The following is a 13,185-nucleotide window of genomic DNA, read 5'->3' on the forward strand; positions in this document are numbered from 1 at the left end:
CTAACAAAGTTTTATTAAGCTTAAATTTCTTTTTTATGATAGACTTAATTTGTTGATATTCTAAGAAGTATTTATTTTCAATGTCAAATTGTATTATTAAATGGAATAAAGTCTACACCTTCATATATGTGTTCCAGACGTGGTAATCTTTTCTTAAGATTCGTTAAAGATCAAATGCAATTGGAAATTTTTCTCAACTTCCAGTATGAATTTAAACAAACACTATGTGCACTTAACATAGTAAAATTTGTTTAGGAAATTTAATGTTCAAGGACACCACTTAAGAAAAAATTTGTTTAATAGGAAAAGTAACAAGTGAAAAATGTACAAAAATAAAAAATACTGCATCCAACTAATGATGGTCTATCTGTCTATCCCTTCTCTCACGGGCTTCATCCAGAAGAAGACACACAAGTGTTGTTCCTGCTGTGTCCAGTTCAGTTCTTCATGCTCATTCAGTGATGAAATAAGACTTTTCTTTACTGGACTCTTCTCTTTCTCTTGTCCAGAAAGAAGAAAAAGGTGACTAATTCAAGCTACATACTGTTTTTGAATAAATGCTTAAAACAAAGAAAGGTGCAGCTAACAGCTAAAATAGATATATTAATAATAATAAACTGATAAAATAAGAAAATGAAAAATAAATTGATTTAAATATAATGAAAATAATATAATGATAACAATGGATATATGAATCAGAAAGTATTATACAGATACAGATATTCTTTATTGTCATTCGCACCACATGTGGTACATGTGGTGGATCAAAATTATGTACACAGGGTCCCAGTTACATCCAACAATAAAATGTAAAAGAAAAACAGTAATAAGATCTAAAATATGAACTAAGAAAAACATCAACTAAAAATATGCTAACCGCTAATAGCATAAAAACAATAAACACAATACGCCAAACAGCAGCACGGACATGAGTCTGTGTGAACAGATGAGCAAAAATGTACACAGCAACATGAAACAGATCAGCAGTAACATGAAACCGATCAGCAGCAACATGAAACAGATCAGCAGCAACATGATGTGATTTTTCAGTTATTATCCTGGTTAAATATTCATAAGGCTGCACAAACTCAAGGTCATGTTGCTGTTTGACGTACTGCTTTGTTCTAGGGCTGAGTACCGAACCGAGGTTCTTTTATGGCACCGACCGAACTGCACCGGTCGGTGTACAGGTCCTTCTAAAAAAATTAGCATATTGTGATAAAGGTCATTATTTTCCATAATGTAATGATAAAAATGAAACTTTCATATATTTCAGTTTAATTGCACACCAACTGAAATACTTCAGGTCTTTAATTGTTTTCATACTGATGATTATGGCATACAGCTCATGAAAACCCAAAATGCCTGTCCCAAAAAATTAGCATATTTCATCCCACCAATGAAAGACAAGTGTTTTTAATACAAAAAACGCCAACCTTCAAATAATCATGTTCAGTTATGCACTCAATACTTGGTCGGGAATCCTTTTGCATGAATGACTGCTTCAATGCGGCGTGGCATGGAGGCAATCAGCCTGTGGCACTGCTGAGGTGTTATGGAGGCCCAGGATGCTTTGATAGCGGCCTTAAGCTCATCCAGAGTGTTGGGTCTTGCGTCTCTCAACTTTCTCTTCACAATATCCCACAGGTTCTCTATGGGGTTCGGGTCAGGAGAGTTGGCAGGCCAATTGAGCACAGTAATACCATGGTCAGTAAACCATTTACCAGTGGTTTTGGCACTGTGAGCAGGTGCCAGGTAGTGCTGAAAAATGAAATCTTCATCTCCATAAAGCTTTTCAGCAGATGGAAGCATGAAGTGCTCCAAAATCTCCTGATAGCTAGCTGCATTGACCCTGCCCTTGATAAAACACAGTGGACCAACACCAGCAGCTGACATGGCACCCCAGACCATCACTGACTGTGGGTGCTTCACACTGGACTTCTGGCATTTTGGCATTTCCTTCTCCCCAGTCTTCCTCCAGACTCTGGCACCTTGATTTTCGAATGACATGCAAAATTTGCTTTCATCCGAAAAAAGTACTTTGGACCACTGAGCAATAGTCCAGTGCTGCTTCTCTGTAGCCCAGGTTAGGCGCTTCTGCCACCGTTTCTGGTTCAAAGGTGGCCTGACCTGGGGAATGCGGCACATGTAGCCCATTTCCTGCACACGCCTGTGCACGGTGGCTCTGGATGTTTCTACTCCAGACTCAGTCCACTGCTTCCGCAGGTCCCCCAAGGTTTGGAATCGGCCCTTCTCCACAATCCTCCTCAGGTCCTGTCACCTCTTCTCATTGTGCAGCGTTTTCTGCCACACTTTTCCCTTCCCACAGACTTCCCACTGAGGTGCCTTGATACAGCACTCTGGGAACAGCCTATCCGTTCAGCAATTTCTTTCTGTGTCTTACCCTCTTGCTTGAGGGTGTCAATATGGCCTTCTGGACAGCAGTCAGGTCAGCAGTCTTACCCATGATTGCGGTTTTGAGTAATGAACAAGGCTGGGAGTTTTTAAAAGCCTCAGGAATCTTTTGCAGGTGTTTAGAGTTCCGTCGTTGATTCAGATGGTTAGGTTAATAGCTTGTTTAGAGAACCTTTTCATGATATGCTAATTTTTTGGGGCAGGCATTTTGGGTTTTCATGAGCTGTATGCCATAATCATCAGTATTAAAACAATTAAAGACCTGAAATATTTCAGTTGGTGTGCAATGAATCTGAAATATATGAAAGTTTCATTTTTATCATTACATTATGGAAAATAATGACCTTTATCACAATATGCTAATTTTTTAAGAAGGACCTGTATGTATTGAAACGTCATTCTTTTTTCGGTGTCAAGTTTCGGTATTGACTGTAAGGTGTCACGTGGTTTCAGCATGCAGGCAGGTAAGACACCAGACATATGACAAACAGACTACGTGTTTACACCCAGAGCTGTATAGAGCTGCCGCACCTATTCTATGTACAATCTATGTCTATGTGCTGGTTACACCGCTCACAGACGGGGTTCACGTGTGCAGCGCGTGTGTTGTCAAACGGATCCGACAACACACGCACAGAAAGTTGCTCCGTGTTTCTCTGCAAGAAGAGAGACTGACAGCAGCTTCCTCCTCCCTCCTCTCAGCGTGTCAGTCTGTGTGTGTGAAACGGACCGAATCAACATTCCAAGCCGGACTCGTCTTCATCAAAAAACTCCGAGGACGGAGCTGTGTCTGTTACAGCTGGTGAGTTTACGTTTGCTAACCTGACTGACCTGACTGAAAAATGTTGGATTTTATACCTAGATTATTGAGCATGGACTTTAAGTTTGTTAATACGTACATCGCAGTGAAATAACGCTAACTTTAACATATTAGTGTGTAAATTTATTTTATCTACGTAGCTAGCTAAACTCAGAAGCTAACTAAAGATTGACAGTAACAGATGAAGCTTAGCTTGTAAAACTGCTCATCCTTCCAGTCAGCTGCTTAAACAGTTCACTAATGTTCACTGTTCATGTTAATGTTCGCCTCACAGGAGGTTCTGACCCAGATGTGAGGACAGACAGAAAAGTGAGGTGGAGGCCACAGGACAATCAGACTTTGTTGTTAAAAGTTTGCCGTCTTTTTCTACAGTGAAGCTGCATGTTGGAGGTAAGTAAACTGTAAAAGATGTTGTTGACCATTTAAGCTTTTATCTCTCAGCCTAGATAATGTTTTTTGAGCAATAATAACACAACCATGTTATTGTTGATGTTTTGTTCTCATTTCAATTAGGGAGATGATCAGAGCCCTAAACCCCAGAGAACCAGAGAGAAGATTCAGGCAGAAACACAGAGGTGCAGAAGTCTGCATCATCCCTACCTCATTGAATCCAGTGACCTGCTGGTTGAATGTGTGGGACAATATGTCAGTGCTGTCAAACTGACATCCAGGTATCTGTGTGTGCAACAAGCATCATCTACAGCCTCAGAGTGAACATTTTCTACTGCTGGAGACACCCATCAGCCAGGAGCAGGCTTGTTTGTGTCCAGAGAAAGCAGACATGTTGTTTCTGAGGAAAAACTGTTAAGTGAAAAGGTCCTCAGTGTGTAGCAGTGAGCATTAGACACTGACGTGTCACTGGTTTGAAACTGTTCTTTTGAACTGGAAATTGTTTGTTTCTATGTAAGAAAACTACTTGGAATGGGAAAAATACCAAAGTTAAAAAATAAAATTCACAATTTGTACTATAATGTGTAACATAATTTTAATCTTTAGAATGAATATTAATTACAAAATTGGTACCGAAAAAAGAACCGTCCAGGAACCGACACCGAAGTGAAGGTACCGACACCGATACCGATTTTTTTTAGAAAGGTACCCAGCCCTAGCTATTAGTTTTTGGTGTATTATTAGATGTTTTTTAGTTGATATTTTTCTTAATTCATATCTTAGATCTTATTACTGTTTTTCTTTTACATTTTGTTGTCTGTAACTGGGACCCTGTATACATAATTTCCTCCCAATTCAGTATTTATTCAACATTTTATTTTTTTACTTTAAAAATAAAATAAAAGCAAGTCCTTATTGGCACAAATAAAGTGATGTGGAACATGTTGCATCTGTTCTTACCAATCACAGAAGGCTGCAGCGTTGTGCTGCTCTGTGAGGTGCAGCTGGGCTGCGATGGAGACCTGTCAGGTGCAGACTCTGCTGATGGAGCAGGGGCAGAAGCCGGGAGGCTTGGAGGGTTTAATGTAAGGTTTAGAGACGAACCGTTGCGCTGAAATACGTTCTGGATAAAATACAGTAAGAAACGGGACCGGAGGACAGTTAGCGTTTATGCAAATTAGCTTAGCATCGTAGCACTGATGTTGTCCTATTATGGCGTCAGCCTCTTTTGTTAGTTAAAAATATGTTCAGAACCGATGGGATGAGTAACTTCAAATATGTTTAAAGTTAGAAAACACTCACCATCTTCTATAAATGATTCAAGTAGAGTAGTAACCGTGTCCAAACCACCCTCCAATCGCTCCATCTAGCTCGCTTTGACTTTTTCGTCGGCCACCAAGCACAACAACACCTGCACTTCTGTATTTGACCACAGCTTTGATATTATTGTTTTTGTATAGCTTCAAAATACTAAAAGATACACTCCTGGAGTTATCGCTAATAGCAAGCGGGAGAGAAAAAATGGCGGATTGGGTTGTTTGGAAAGACTCCACAGACTCCTCCCCCTGACCAATCAGTGACCGACAGTGTTTCTGACGTCACGGCTCGGCTCGCTTGGACCCCTTGAGAAGAATTTAGGGAGGCGAGCCGGTCCCTGGAACCGTGGAAAAGACTTCAAACACGGGCCAAGCCGGAAATATCCGACCCGCGCCGTGACAGTGGAAAAGGGGCATATGTTTCTCGGCTGGCCTGGGAATGCGCCGGGATTTCCCCGGAGGAGCTGGCCCAAGTGACTGGGGAGAGGGAAGTCTGGGCCTCCCTACTTAGGCTGCTACCCCCGTGACCCAACCCCAGTTAAGTGGAAGAAAATGGATGGATGGATGGTTTGTACTCTGGCTACAGTGTTCTGAACGAAGAGTTTTAACTTTAAACAACAACATAACCTATCAACCCATGTGTTTCTCTTTTGATACAGCTGGGGGTGTTGTTTCAGGGACACGTTTGCTTAAACGTTTATTGTGCTTCATCTTCTAACTCATCATATTCTATCGAGTGGGAACTCTTCAGAAGTTAGATGTGTTCCCACCACTAGTTTGTGTCAGAGAGTGTCAGTTTCTTTGTCATACGCAGCATATGTGGTACATGTGGTGGAACGAAATAATGTACACAGGGTGCCAGTTACATCCGACAATAAAATGTAAAAGATAAACAGTAATAAGATCTAAGATATGAACTAAGAAAACCATCAACTAAAAATATACTAAGCACTAATGGAATAAAAACAATACGCCGAATGACTCCTTAACATTTTGCAGCACACTGACTAAAACCTGCAGTTTATTGGATCTTAGATAGCTGAACCACTTCCACACCGCAGAGTTAGTCTTTCCTCTCTTATCAGTTATGTCATCTGCTTTCTCTTCGCTTGTGAAATCTTGTTCAGTCACATTCTGACGGTCATGGACACGCATTTTGAAGCGAAAACTTAACGCGCGTTGGAGATTCTAGAATTGCGCCGCTCAAGGTGGTTGCATGTTGGAGCAGCTCTTTTACTTTCATTCTGAGATTTTACTTTTGGAAACTTTAATTCCTGGTCTTCTGGATGTAAATCACATTTTTTGGATGATTGTTTTCTCTGGTATCAGATGCTGTGCAGCCGGAAGGATTTTTACTGAAACTTTTTTGGTTTTGGACATTTGTTATGATGCGTAACCATGGCAACGAAGCAGTTTTCTACAACAACAGCAGCTGATTTAACATCTCAAAAGCTCAAATAATATCTCAACTATGGCCCCAACTCTAGAATGAGTTGAAAAGGATGTTCTGTGGACGCATTCTCATCTACCTGCCAGCTGTGCTTGAGTGCCTGACCGCTGAGATCCTGGAACTAGCAGGAAACACGGCTCACGACAGCGGATAGACAGGATCGTCCCTCAGCACCTAAAGTTGACTGTCCACAGCTATGAGGAGCTCGGCAGACTGCTGGGAGGAGTGGCCATCACTCTGGGAGGAGTTCTGCCCAGCATTCAAGCGGTCCTACAATCCAGGGGAACCGAGAGGCCAGCCAAGTCTGAGTCGACTGATCGGACGGCATCTGCAACCAGTTTCTTAGGATCCTCTGTGGGATGGACCTTTACAAGAGATTCTTCCTGTCTGCATCCATCAGTATCTATAACATCTCTTAATGAAATGAGGATAACGAGTTACAACAACAAAATAATTTCCCTTTGGGATTAATAAAGTATTATTGAATTGAATTGAATTGATTAGCCTAGCCTGCTACTGCTGACTCCTTCTGGACTAGAGCTCTGTGTGAGGTGTACGTCACCACACACTTTCATAGTTGTGTGTCGCGGCTTTTTCTGTTCAGGTTGAAACTGAAGCGGCCGCTTCAACCTGAACAGAAAAAGATGCGTCGGTGAAACGCTGTAATCATATGGAAATATCGAAAATGTGCTTAAAACTCATATCACCATTATTGATTAGAAGTGTATCGTGATATATATCAGTATCGGATTATTGTCCAGCCCTACGATTCAGGGAGATTACCAGCAACAAAGGAGAGAGTCAGGCCTGTTTAAAGCTTTGCAAACAGTAAGAAGTGTTTTTAAATGGATAGTTTGTCTGGAAAGCAACAGAGATGTTGGTTCAGGTCTACCATGCTCAGGTTTACTTGTTGTGGTTCTTACTCTGGCTACAGCATTCTGAACGAACCAAAGTTTTTCTAATGTTTGATATATTTGTCTTGCTTTCGCTCACATAAAGTTGCTTGTGTTGTGTTCAGGTGTACCACAGTCTGTTCTGGCCTCTGGAGTATACGGTGCCCGGCCGTGACAACAACAAATGCTACTCCAAGATCATCTGCAATAAACTTGACAACGTATGTCTGCTCTTACTTTTCCAGTCAAATCAGTGAGCAGCTCAGTCCTTGTTTGTTTGAGTGTTCCCTGCTGTTGTCTGTCAGGATCGAGTTATCGGCTTCCACTACCTGGGCCCTAATGCGGGGGAGGTGACGCAGGGCTTCGGTGCAGCCATGAAATGTGGTGTCACCAAGGAGCAGCTGGACAACACCATTGGCATCCACCCCACCTGTGCTGAGGTAAGAGGACGAGGTTTGTCTGAAGGACGCTGGTTCAGTTGTGAGCTTACATCATTATTGAGAGCAGACTAATGGCTGGGCTTCGTATACTTGTTGTATGTTTCGTGTTCTTGTTTATAACAAGAGTTTGTTCTTGTTTATAACAAGAGTTTGTGAAAATGGGAAAAAATAATCCAAATCAAAGAGATTGTTTTTAATTGTGCAAACATTGAGTCTTGTGTTTATCCAGTGTGACAGCAGTAGGCACCATTTTAAGGGACTCCCTGTCTTATATCATCCGATCGTTAATTATTTGTGAAGATCTTTAGTGGAATTATGGATCAGCTCTAGGGCTGCAACTAACGATTATTTCAATAATCGATGAATCGATCTGCTCTGCTTCCACCTTCCCCCTCGCTCTGTTCAACTCGCGCTGCAGAGGTTTGTTTTGTTTTGTTTTACTTTATTCAGTCAGTCAGTATTGACAACGCACTGCAGCTGAACAAAATGGCTCTGCAGCGCTGTGAAAGACACTTAATCGCACGACACTACGAATCAATAATGTAATTCGTTGCCAACGCTTTTAATCATCGATTTTTATCGATTCATTGTTGCAGCCCTAATCAGCTCTATTTGTTTATTAGCTTTACTAAAATACAGCATCATTCATTCAGTATGGTAATGTCTTCCAAAGCTAATTGCAGCACATTAACAGAGTGTCCGCGGGGTCTTGAAAGTTATTAAAAGTTGATAAATCAAATTTGGGAAAATTAAGGGTCTTGAAAAGTATTAAAAAGTCTTGAAAGCGATTTGATGAGGTATTATTTTTTTTGCTGTTATTCTAGCTTTAAATAATTTGACAGCAAAAAGTATGTATGACTAATATTTGTTTTCCTCACCGCGGAGGATTCGGAAACTGCTTCGCACAAATTTAGAGTGTCAGGTTACAACAGCCTTAACGGCTAGGCCTATCTTGTGCGCATGCGCGGCTGCTTTGAGTCTGTGTGTTCGAGTAAGTTGCCGCGAGACCGTGAGAACAATGGGTAAATGCAAGTTTTCTGACTCCTGGTTGGAGATGCCTGATTTTCAAGAATGGCTGAGGCCTGTCGCCGAGAATAACCGCGAGGCTTATTGTACATTTTGTAAAAAAAAAGATGAGCGTAGCCTCGATGGGCATAAACGCCTTGAAGTCCCATATGACTGGAGCTAGCCACAAAAGTGCAGCTAGCCGCAAAACGCAGATGTCTATCAGCAGTTTCTGTGCTCCACCAGCGACAGCGCTTCCATCTAACCGTGTGCCTGAACCAACCAAGGTTGAGGTTGATCTGCGACAAGGTCAGTGTCTGTGGGGGTGTTCTGCAGGTACCTCTGACCAAGGAGCTGCTGGCTTCTGTTGCCTCTGCAAGGTCAAAGTACAGGATTTACCTGGAACAGCAACGAAAGAAGAAAGAAACTTCCACACAGAGCCTTAAGAGGAAAGCAGCTGGAGCTGAGTTAGAAGAGCTGAAAAAAAAGAGAAAACTTCTACAAGAGGTGTGCGATTCTCTGCAAAAAGATGCAGATCAGTTGGCAGAGCAGGCAGAGGGAAAGTCAGGTTCTTTAATGGCCCAACTGATCACCAAGTCCAATGTCTTGAGAAGGAGACGTAAAGAAAAACTCAGTGAGCTGGTGCAAACTGAAGAGTTGCTGGAATGCAAAGCAACTGCACTGAGGCACATGTAATGATTACTGTGTTTATTTCTTATTCGCCATTGTTCAACCAAGTTACTTTAAAACAACTACGAGTTTTTGTAACCTAAGCTATATTTTCTTAAACCTAGTCGTGGTTCAGTTTCTTCTTTTGAATTTTTTTCTATCCACTGTATCTCAGTTCTGTTGTAGGTTTGAGATTCACGGATTTAATTGAAAACAACAGCAGTTTTGTAAATCAAAGATTTGTTGCTTAATAAAACAAAGTGACGATAAGGTCTTGAATTTATTTTGGAAGGTCTTGAAAAAGTCTTGAAAAGGTATTGAAATTAACTTCATTATTCCTGCATATACCCTGATTAAGCTGCTCAGGTAACTTCAGAGGGATGTCTAACATCACATTAATTTAATTACACTGTTTAATATTCCGTGCTGATGTTTATGAAGCTGTTGACTATAATACCTTAATTTCCATGCAGGAAGGATCTCATTACAGCCTTTGTTCTGAGTTGTTTATTTCAGGTTACCAAGAAGAGCCGAATGAGTGGTTCTGAACCATCCAGGTCTGTTTGAGTCAAGCTTGTGTTGACTGAGTGTGTGTGTGTGTATTTTACAGGTCTTTACTACTTTGGAGGTGACCAAAAGATCTGGAGGAGACATCACCCAGGCTGGCTGCTGAGGTTAAACCCTGCTTGTTTAGCAGGCTGCTCCTTCAGTAGACTCTGATAACATCGTCTTAGTTCTCTGTTTCTTCTTAAGCTTCACGTGACACTTGTTTCTCAGGACAAACCAAACATCACAGCCAGCTTGTAATCCAATGAAAGCACTTGTTTAAGCTTACAGGGAGCCAAGAACCGTGAGTCTGATGAGAGGGCAGCCTGCTGAACGGCGGGGTTACAATGCTGATACTCCTCCTGGGCCCCACCAGTGTGTCCTGCACAGAGGAGCTCCAGCACATACCACCTGTGTGTGTGTTAGGGCTGTCTGTGACGTCCTCGCCCATAACCTTAATTAATGAGGTGGGCAAGGATCGATGCCCCTCTGCAAAGGTACCTGATGGTAGCCCACAATCTTTCGTCCAGACCTCCAACTGTACACATCTGTCTTTCTTCTCCTTCTTTTAGAGTGTGCACATACTTAAAAACACTTGTTTAAATGGGACTCAGTAAAGGCTTGAATGAATGTACAGCTCTGGTGTGTGTGCAGACTACCATCGTCATTGTGCACATTTTCTATCAGGTCTTCATCTGCTTGGGATGTGTACTCGTCACCCAAAATTTCTTTTTATATAAATGGAGTATTGTGTATGTAAGAGAATCTGCAGAACTTGCAAGCTTTTAAATCTTTTGAGTGTTGCGCTACATTAAAGCAACTGAATGATTGTTTCAACCCGTTTCACTCAGTGAAGTGATCCTCTTACTGTATGCTTCATTGTGTGTGTATAAAGATGTATCCAGCCTTCTACACAACAGTGCTGTCAGTGAGTGACACTGGTCATCTGGATCTATGACTTGTTGGGGTCAAACATCTGTAGACTACTTGTTCTCTAGCATTTAATAAAGGATGGATTTACCTTAAACGTTTTCAGACTTTCATTCTCAAAATGCCCTTACAGATTGACCAAAGTGTGTTAGCAAGCACTACGCTGCTGGCAGAAGCTGTGCACATCCCCCTTGCCCTTGAAAATTAACACTAGTACACCTCTGTTCCTCAGAGATCCTCTCATTGTACAATTGTGTTAGCTGTTTAAATTCAATTCAGTTCATTTATATAGCACAAAGTTACAACAGAGGTTGTCTCAGAACACAGAACAAAAACATTCACATACATAAAAAGCCAAGTAGTAAAAGTTCTCTGTCTAATGAAGCCAGCAGATTGTGTTGAATCTTCGTCAGTCTTCCATACTGAGCAAGCACAAAGGAGGCAGTGGAAAGGAAAAATTCCCTTTTAACAGGAAGACCGACTGGGTTGGAGAGGACAGGAAGGAGAAACAAATAGAATGACAGGTCCAGGCGTACTTTCTATTCAACTTATTCCTAGCCTCCATGCTGCCTTGCGTGACTTATGGGCGTGACTTCTGGCGTGGACCAAAACTAGCGTTTATGTGTGTGAACAATACGAGCAAATGTAGTTTCTCTGAGCATTGTGGATTTAATTTAAACATCTAGAAACACCACCTGTCAGATCTCAAACAGGACAATGTAATCATACCGCTGTCTGCTGAGGATGAGGGATGGAGGACGAGCTGAAGAAGTGACTGCAGATTACATCTACTAGCATATTTAGCTACAATCAACATATTTAGCTAAATCTAGCATATTTAGCTACATCTGTTAGCATATTTAGCAATGTCTAACATATTTAGAATAGAATAGAAACAGCCTTTATTGTCCCACGGATGGGAAATTAAAGTGTAACAGCAGCAACAGATTTTAGCTACAACTACAAACCAGATTCCAAAAAAGTTGGGACACTAAACAAAATGTGAATAAAAACTGAATGCAATGATGTGGAGGTGCCAGCATCTAATAATTTATTCAGAGTAGAACACAAATTGCAGATCCAAAGTTTAAACAGAGAATGTATCATTTTAAGGGAAAAATCTGTTGTTTCCAAATTTCATGGCGTCAATGCCAAAAAAGTTGGGACAAGTCCATTTTTACCACTGTGTGGCATCCCCCCTTACAACACTCAACAGATGTCTGGGGACAGAGGAGACCAGTTTCTCAAGTTTAGAAATAGGAATGCTCTCCCATTCATGTCTTTTAATACAGGCCTCTTAACTGCTCAATCATCTTGGGCCTTCTTTGTCGCACCTTCTTCTTTATGATGCGCCAAATGTTCTCTTATAGGTGAAAGATCTGGACTGCAGGCTGGCCATTTCAAGTAGGTATCTCTGCAGGCAAATTCGGAAGGCGTATCTGGGCGATCATATCTGATTGGACTATAAGAAAGTGGGCGTATCTGGGCGGTCATATCTGATTGGACGATAGAAAAAAAGGCTGAATGATGAAATGCCGTAACCACAGACATTATGTCTAAAACCGTTGGTTACGTACTGTAACCCCAGATTCTGTGAGTATAGGCGTAGCCCTTTAAGGCTGTCGCTTAGTGGGTTTATCCCGTTATGCGAAACATCACACTTAAAAAATTAGTCCACGCCCACCTGCTGTGTGGGCCCCACCCGATCCGTATAAGTTACATTAAGAGCGGGTAATCGGCTCCGAAATAGCTTTATTTTTTTCTTCAGCTATCCAGGAGCCAGTGAGGCCTGACGCTTAAAGGGCTACGCCTATACTCATAGAATCTGGGGTTACAGTACGTAACCAACGTTCTATGTCGTGTAGATGAACAGATGCTGGGATATATTCATCATTTAACGCGGGTTCCTCATTTTTCTGGACTGAATAAAACGTGCATTGAATTTAAGGAAATGCAAAGTGAGACGTCATTTATATTTGACCCATCAAAATGAATGCGGTCATTTATTTACAGAATCAAATTTAACATCAAACATTTACATTAATTTGGCAAATTATGAAAATAACAATATAAGCAATCAATCAGGAAAAATCATACGGCCATGATTTTTCCGTTGCTGCACCACAGACATTTATAAAACTGTACAACTATGATCTTTTACCCACACGGATGTGAATAAGCACTTTACACAGACATTTCTAAATATCTGGGAGAATTTCTACTTGATAGAAAGTTAAAGATGAAAGAAGTTAAAGGGAGTAAGATTGAATGGGAAGGGAGGAATGTTCACCAGAACCGACACTCTCCATCA

At 41.3% G+C, this 13,185-nt stretch overlaps 1 protein-coding gene across 1 annotated transcript in view; it reads left to right on the forward strand.

Annotated features, from left to right (window-relative positions):
- The window catches only part of txnrd3 (thioredoxin reductase 3), an 81,637-nt gene extending 70,666 nt beyond the window's left edge, over positions 1-10,971 (forward strand). Inside the window, exons 14-16 of the mRNA XM_037678687.1 lie at positions 7,410-7,505; positions 7,590-7,724; positions 10,009-10,971. Coding sequence (XP_037534615.1) covers positions 7,410-7,505; positions 7,590-7,724; positions 10,009-10,071 — 294 coding nt within the window. The 3' untranslated portion in view covers positions 10,072-10,971. The remainder of the gene's footprint in view (positions 1-7,409; positions 7,506-7,589; positions 7,725-10,008) is intronic.
- Positions 10,972-13,185: the final 2,214 nt, after the last annotated feature.

Source organism: Nematolebias whitei, chromosome 7 (assembly GCF_014905685.2).
Source record: "Nematolebias whitei isolate Nwh7 chromosome 7, NemWhi1, whole genome shotgun sequence".
Lineage (NCBI taxonomy): Eukaryota > Metazoa > Chordata > Actinopteri > Cyprinodontiformes > Rivulidae > Nematolebias > Nematolebias whitei.